The sequence below is a fragment of the Helobdella robusta genome (assembly GCF_000326865.2).
Source record: "Helobdella robusta unplaced genomic scaffold HELROscaffold_46, whole genome shotgun sequence".
NCBI lineage: Eukaryota > Metazoa > Annelida > Clitellata > Rhynchobdellida > Glossiphoniidae > Helobdella > Helobdella robusta.
Window position 1 is genome coordinate 601,677 of NW_008705138.1, and position 8,497 is coordinate 610,173.

Consider the following 8,497-nt stretch of genomic DNA (forward strand, 5'->3'; position numbering starts at 1 on the left):
TTTGTTTCAATAATTTATAGGCCAGCAACAAATAAGGAATACTTATCTGGTCCGGGTTTTTTCTTTAAAAAATGTAATAATATTAATAATGTTATTATTGTTATTAATATTATTGTAATTTTATTATTATTTTAATATTATAATATTAATAATGTTATTATTGTTGTAATTTTATTATTATTTTTTGTTAGCAATGATGTTATCAGTTCCAGTTTTTTATGCTTCTGCAAATAAAGACGACGACGAAATTTAATTATCTGCTAATATATCGTGAGCGTGCGACGCTGAAGTTTACAGCACGCTGATAACAATGACATGAATTTGACGATGCTATCGCGCCATTTTGTTTGTTATGGAACGTGCTATAACGAGGTGTGTGGACTGAGATATGCAGGTTTGTTGTTGTTGTTGTTGCTGTTGTTGTTGTTTTTTTTGTTGTTTTTGTTGTTGTTGTCGTTGTTGTGTTATTGTGTTGTTGTCGTCGTCGTCGTCGTTGTTGTTGTTGTGCACGTGTAATTGCGCAGTGTTTTAGTTGCGGTATGCAATGTTCAGTTCTGTAGTGACTGTTATGTGTTGTTGGTTGTCGTTCTATTTCATGTTTTTGCAGATATGCATTGACGTATTAAGTTAGTTTGCAGTGTTACATAGATCAACGTAGTTTGCTATGTCCAGTTATTGTTGTGCTGTGAGTTGATGGGTCTTTTTCACATTTGTTATGTTGTGTTGTTGGGCTGATGTGTTGTTAGTACGTTGCGTTGTTGTACGATGTTGTTGTATGTTATTTCATTTTTCATGTCTTAACGTTATTCTTCCTCACTTTTTGTATTTATTTACTCACTTATTTGTTCAATTTTGTACTACTGCCTTGCATGTTGTTACAGTTTCTGCGTCTGTCAGATCCTGATTTTTAAAGAATAACAAAGAAAAAATGTTGTGTTGTTGTATGATGTTGCACGTTGTGTTGTTAGTATGTTGTGTTGTTGTTGTTGTGTTGTTAGTATGTTGTGTTGTGTTGTTGTTGTGCTGTTAGTATGTTGTGTTGTTGTTGTTGTGTTGTTAGTATGTTGTGTTGTGTTGTTGTGCTGTTATTTCATTTCATTGTGTTGTGTTGTTGTTGTTGTGCTGTTAGTATGTTGATGTTTTGCTTTTTCATTCTTCTTGTACACCCTTTTTATTTTTAAAGATGCGCAGGTCATATATATATATATATATATATATATATATATATATATATATATATATATATACAGTTGTTCAAAAAATCCACCGACGATTCAGCATTAACAAGTTTTATGGTTGATTTTCTAATATTTTGAACTAGTTCTTTACAATTAAGTCTATTCAAAATGTTGAAATCCATTTTATAATCGTTTATGATTTTAATTGTTAAAATTAATCAAGCAAGATCCCATTTTTATAATCGTTTATTTTTTATATTATTATTAAAATTATGCATATAGATCTATTTCGACGTAAAGTCATCATCAGTGCAATATATATTTTAAATAAATTCTATTAATAGTTAATTAGTTGTATTTTTTAATATATTAAAATAAAATAAAAGTAACGAAATAAAAACGCAAAGGTTCATTGAAATTAGTAAACAAAATATTTGAAATTATACGATTGTTCATGCTACGTGGCCGTTGTCAAGATGGCAACCAACAATGTCACAAATTTGAAGCGCGAAATTAATTAGAATATCGTTTCTATTATTATTATTATTATTATTATTATTATTAATTATTATTTTTATTATTATTATCATTATTAATATATATATATATATATATATATATATATATAAAATCTATATATATATATATATAAAATATATATATATATATATATATATAAAATCTAAACAACCCGGATGGTTGGACCATGTTGCTGGAGAGGATAATGACAGGCTGATATCATAAGAATGATTTTGGCAGAGTTGAAAAAATTATGGAATGTATGCGAGCCCCGAGGGAATGGCTGGTGGCAGTGCAAAATAATTACGCGAGGAAAGAATGCAACAACCTTCTGGGGGGGCAGTTGACATTTTGGGACTGAAGTTAAAAATTTACAAAAAAACAGGATGAACCCGATTAAACAATTTGTAAGTGTTTGTAATTTATTTTTAAAGAATTGTTGAATAAATTTTTAATTGTTCTTGTAAGGGTTTCAAAAGTGTTTCTATGATTTTAATGAGGTAGTTATGCATCCATCTATGTGTTAATGAAATCAAGCAGAATAAAGAATTAAGTAAGCCAGGAGAATGAGAACGAGAAATCAACATGTACAGGCACACATCCATTCATTAAACCGTCACGAAGGAACTTGTAATAGGGGAAGAAATGATCAACAATTTCTCCAACGCTGTACGAACGGCCATCCAAATGCCTCCTCCAGCAGACTAAACCGACCAAGTCTTCTACATACAAGAGGGCCATCTATACTAACACATTTTTTTTGTTTTTTAATCTCTGTTGACAAAATGAATATCTTTATTTTAAATTGTAAAAGGTTTTAATAAAAGTTTTTGTTATTTAAAGTTTAATTTTACTAAAACCTGCTTACAAAATAGTATGTATGAGTGTAGGTGTGTGTTGTGTTTGTGTGTGTTTGTGTGTGTGAGAGTATTTGTGTGTGTGTGTGTGTGTGTGTGTGTGTGTGTGTGTGTGTGTGTGTGTGTGAGGTGTGTGTGTGGTTGCTCAAGGAAACAGTTCCAAAGTGGTTGTTCATGCAAACAGCTCCAAATAAACGTCAGAGCAAATAGTTACATCATTATCATTAGATGCTTTTTAAACATCAAGAAGGTTTCATTTCTTGATGAGTGAGCATGGAAGCGTGCCCCTGTTTCTACACGTTCGTGTTCTCTTCACGAAGTTGCTGCTGCTGCAGAATCTCTCTGTTGCGATTTTTTTTTCTTTTCAATTCCCTCGCTAAAGAACGTGCACATCCCGTTGAAACATCGAGCCTCTACACGTAGCATCGTTTACGTCACGTCCAGGAGCTTGAGAAGATGAACGCCGGCGCAAGTCACGTGATGCCGTGTTCTGATGACGTCATGTTTTGTCGTGAAAGCAGCAAGTCATAGTTGTTTTTGATTCAAATCCCAATAAATCTTGAGGCGTTCCGCGCACTTTGACTCATCTCGACGCATCACATCGCGTGCATTTCATCGCCTGACATTTGTTTGTCTATAATATTGTAATGCACTCATCTGTTTATCATTGTCGCTTTCATCCTTGTCATTATTTCCATCGTCATCGTCGTCGTCGTCATCTTCATCATCATAATTTTGTTGCTTTTTATATCGCAATCAAATGATTGGCATCCATCGAGGGAAATGTTCAGCAAGAAAGTGGGAGGAGTTAGTGTCGTTACATGTTAAACAGGGGAAGCTTTGATGTGTTGTACATTTAATGATGAAATAAAATATGAAAAGTTAAACATAAACGAATGAAAAAACTTTCAATTGAATGAATTCGATGAGGCTTACCGTCATAGAATGCTCTTGCGAGATGTCGCATGGGAAAATGCTGAGAAATACAAGTGAGCAATGCAACGTTCCACGTTCATAACGTTTCATAAATCTGAAGACTCTTGCTGGACGCTCGTTATGTTCGAGTTTCTACATACATGGCACAAAAAAAACTGTGATGCAACACTTCATTCAATTCAGCCTCTAACAACATTCAATATAACTCTAAAACGCCTTATACAAAAATACTATAAAAGATTAGCGAGACATCTGTCTGTTACAAGTTAAAAAACAAAAAAAACATAGAAACAAATTTTTGAAAAATAGATAACCAACTTATCAAAATAATCCACGAAAGTTTCAAAGTGTTGGAAAAAATGTCAACACAACTCACTTGGACATAGAATATTGGGAACTTGCTGCTTAAACGACTGACTGATTTTGAAATATGTGCACAAGAAAATTCTCAATTTACGTTCGCGAACGAATGTGAAACACGAAAGACTTAACTGAATGAATAACCTAACCACAGAAACGCAGACTTAATACGCACGAATATGATCCCATGAACTAATACAAACACCGCACACTTTAAAGCGCATAAGAACTTGCAATTTGCGTAAATAAACATAAACGAACCTAAATTCTTACAGAAATATGCATGACAAACAAAATCATTCGTTCTGTTTCCAGCTTTAGCACATACATGAGTATGAAAACATGAACATGCCTTGGCAAATACACATGAACGCACGTGCACATGAACACAGTGCACATGAACGGACACGCCAAAGCGCACACATGCACACAGCAAACACAAGCTTTTATAAAAACTTGGAGGCGAATATGTAGCCGAGCTAACAAAACAACACAAAATGACATCATTACAATTGTCAAGTGACGATTTAGTTGTTGGCTTGTGCTGAATAATGCATGTCGGCAGATGAAGTTCCCATAGAAGATTGCTTCATGTTGCTTCGTGTTACTTCATGTTATTGTCTCTTTCTCTGTCGACTGTCAAATCGGCTTCTTTACAATTGTGCATTCGTGTATAACAAAAAATTTCATTCAACGCTCAACCCAACTAACTTTCTAATGTATATTTTTAATTATGCAACTCAACAAACGAAATGCGGTCAACATCACAAATTTTCAGCGTTTCTTCTTCAAATGTACTCATTCAAGTTTCATTTTGAGAAGCAAAGGCTGTGAATTCCTTTTTAAGCAGCACAAACATCGTCGTGCACGCAAGTCCACTTATGAAAAATTTACACGTTTAAAAAATTTTGTTCAAACAATTAGACAACGCTGCGTCAATGTTTTGCAAGCAAGAGAGCAATGCATCTCTGCTGCTCATGACATTTCGACATCTTACACAATGTCACTTGACAAAACAACAACACTAGCCACATAAATTAGTTAGTATAAATGAAAATTAATAATAAGTCATATTAATTCACCGAGTTTCGCCACTTGTCTCCAGACGATTTTTTTCTCTTACAAAGGTTATGTGTTACAGATTATACCTACATGTTACTGGTTGTATGCACCTCTCATGTCATAATGCTATCTCAATGTCGTAATAATCTTCCAGTATCTCATGGTCATAATAACGTTTCAGTGTCGTTAAAGTATCTTAATATCCTATGAAAAATTGTTGCTCTAGTTTTTTAAAAACTTCTGCTATTTCAGTCGATATGAAGTGTTTTTATTGAATTCTTTTTGATTGGTTAAATAGGCGTGAAATTATTTAATCAAGTTTAGGACTAAAAAATATTTAAAGAAATAACTTTTACGTTCAATGAATGAGAAATTTTGCTGCTCGGACTAACATGTGTGAACCTACCTCACTTCAATGGAGGCTTCAGTGTGAACTGTTATGAGACGCGTCAAGGAGTTTTCAGTTTGATGCCTTGTTAAAGAGTATTCATGTTTCATCATTCCAATTCTTAATGTCCGCATAGATTATTCAGTCCAAAATAATTTTGTAGGCACTCATACTTTTTTCTCTCTCTCTCTCTCTCTCTGTGTGTGTGTGTGTGTGTAAAAAAGTAAGAGATAGTACGTGAATGAGGATGGCCAGCAGGCAAGCAGGCAGCATGTACTCAGCAAACATTCAACTTGCTTCGGATGTCAGATTGGTTTGTGCGGATGTACTTCCAGAACTGCAAACATGCAAGCCAAATGAAATGTACGCGAAATTGCTCTATATGCCTATGCATCAATTTTGACAAACATTTGAAGGTACGTTTAATACGTTTTGTTTACATCGTTTCAAAATTATTAGACTTGGCTAAGCAAATATTTCAGACAAAATGTCGTATTGAAAATCGAACAAATTTCCCAACAAGATCTTGAAATAGTTACAAAATTATGTTCGCTAAAAAACTGGTTTTCATCTGATCTGCGCTTCAGACTGATAATAAAATATAAAGACCGGCAAGGACATTGTTCAATGCGTATTTATACATACACATTAATCTACATCGCAAACTGTCTCAATGTTGAATCGTTGAATTAATAAATCAGAGCTTGGTTGAATCTCCAACGAGCCCCATACAAAAGAGCAAAAATGGATCCTTAAAATTTTGAAAAATGGATTTTTATTAAATCAGATATCGGTGTCATGAACAGTGGTTATTATTTATTATTTCGTCTATTACTTGATTCTTCTTGATTCTCAGGTTACTTAATTTTATTTGAGATTTTTGTTTCAAGGAGATGATGACCGATAATAATTTTGTCGCGTTCTACATGCTGGCGTCTACTTATTTAATGCTTGCAAACTCATTGTCCAGAAAAACGCAAGATGAGAATTTTTTTCTGCAGCCTTACTTACTAAGATTATTAAATAAATTCTCAAAAATGTTCCATCGTTAAGAAAATATAACACTATTATTTTGTTAGTTTTAAGACGATCATTGTGAATCACTCGAGTTTGTAAATTTTTATATTTTATTTATAATAAACATTTCTGAATAAATATTATCAAAGTAAATTTAATTTTGCGGTTTAATTTTCTCATATTTTTATAAATTTTTAAAAAATACATGAAGCAATTTAATAGCCTTCTGATGTTTCTTGTTTTGTTTTGATATCGCAGATATTATATTGTATTAAAATCTTCTTGGCTGGGTAACTGTGATCATTCCATTGTCTGGATTTTATCAAATTTTTAGTCTGGACTTCATCAAATGTTTGGTTTATTTTTGTAATGTTTGTTGTTCCATACGGGGCTAAAGTTTCATTTTTCGTTTAATTTCTTTGAATAAATTATGTATTGCAAACAACTTTATAGAAACAATTTGTTTCCTACTTTTTGAATTTATTTGAATTGTTTTAAAAACCGCAACTGAATTAATTTTGTGGAGCGTGATTCATTATTTATTAATAATAAAAAAATTGATTTTTTTATTTTCCTCTTAAAAACAATAAGAAGCGATTTTACATTCCACAAAAACTTACTGCATTAAACCTCAGTCGACCCATTGTTTCATTTTAGCGAGTTTTGTGACGCAACTAAACCGAACCAGAAAAACGATATTAAACAAACGAAATTATACGTGTGTGTTTGTGTGTGTTTGTACGTGTGCGTGTATGTGTGTGTGTGTGTGTGTGGTGCGTGTGCGCGTGCGTGTATATGTATATAGCACTTATAGGCAAGGCATGTTTCATAAAGTCGAAATATCAAGATGTGGAATTAGAGCGGTTGGATGTTGTAATGCGATGCCAAGTTTATAAAGTGCAAACAACAAAAGGAATGACGTGTGGAGATTAGGTTTCAACTGCTCAGGCAGTGTTTGTTGTGTGCTGGGGGGGTTCCTTGTGCTTCTTCATCTGCCCACTCATCACCTCACTCGCGCGCTCCTCACTGCCCGTCTCCTCATTCAACCGCCAGGAAATTCATATAACGATTCCATAACGAAATCTGTTCATTCATTTTCTTAATCATTAATGCCTTCAGTCAATCATGAAATTTTATTGCGTTTTGTTGCCATTGGAAAATTTAAAACAAAGTCAAAAAAATTTAGAGAACGAAGGACAAAGCGTTGCAGTGGAAGCGTTGAAATGTGAACAGCAGGTTGAAACTGCTGCAACACACCAAGCCGTTCTATGCCTTGTTGATATTGCACAACTACATTACACAACTACATTACACAACTACATTACACAACTACATTACACAACTACATTACACAACTACATTACACAACTACATTACACAACTACATTGCACAACTACATTACACAACTACATTACACAACTACATTGCACAACTACATTACACAACTACATTGCACAACTACATTACACATCTACGTTACACAACTACATTGCACAACTACATTGCACAACTACATTGCACAACTACATTACACAACTACATTGACGTGCGGTAACGTGCTAGATGCCTTGTTGATATTGCACAACTACATTACACAACTACATTACACAACTACATTACACAACTACATTACACAACTACATTGCACAACTACATTGCACAACTACATTACACAACTACATTGACGTGCGGTAACGTGCTAGATGTAAGAAGCGTAATAAAGAAACATGGCAAATGTTATTGATGATCACATTCTGGATCGCATTCATTATTTTCTCTCAAGCTTGGTGAGTGCAAAATCTTTTGAAAACTTTTCAATTTAAATAAATAAATAAACTAAAAAGATGGAAGGCCGAATGTGTTGTTATTATTTGTTGTTAATAGAAGTGTTTTATAAATTTTGTTATGTGATTTCTCCAGTGTATGTTTGTGGCTTGTTCTGAGTCACACTGGTTTTGAATGTGTAGGTCTGGCTGGCTGTGTCATTGCGATCTACTGTACCGTTTTAAATTCTTTTTTGTATGTTATGTAGATTAAACTCCGAGAGATGTTTAGGAGTGAATTTTAATAAATATTTACATATGCAAAGACATATTTATGTAGGTTTATATATTTATATATATTTATGAATATATATATATATATATATAATTATATATATGTGTGTGTGTGACTTATT

General features: G+C 33.2%; 1 protein-coding gene across 1 annotated transcript; it reads left to right on the forward strand.

The window, feature by feature from the left end:
* Window positions 1-5,547: 5,547 nt before the first annotated feature.
* HELRODRAFT_178160 (hypothetical protein) lies at window positions 5,548-8,003 on the forward strand (the record flags this gene model as incomplete). Its single annotated transcript, XM_009026296.1, has 2 exons — window positions 5,548-5,613; window positions 7,437-8,003. The coding sequence occupies 2 exons, from the start codon at window positions 5,548-5,550 to the stop codon at window positions 8,001-8,003; spliced, it is 633 nt and encodes a 210-aa protein (XP_009024544.1).
* Between the last annotated feature and the right edge of the window lie 494 nt (window positions 8,004-8,497).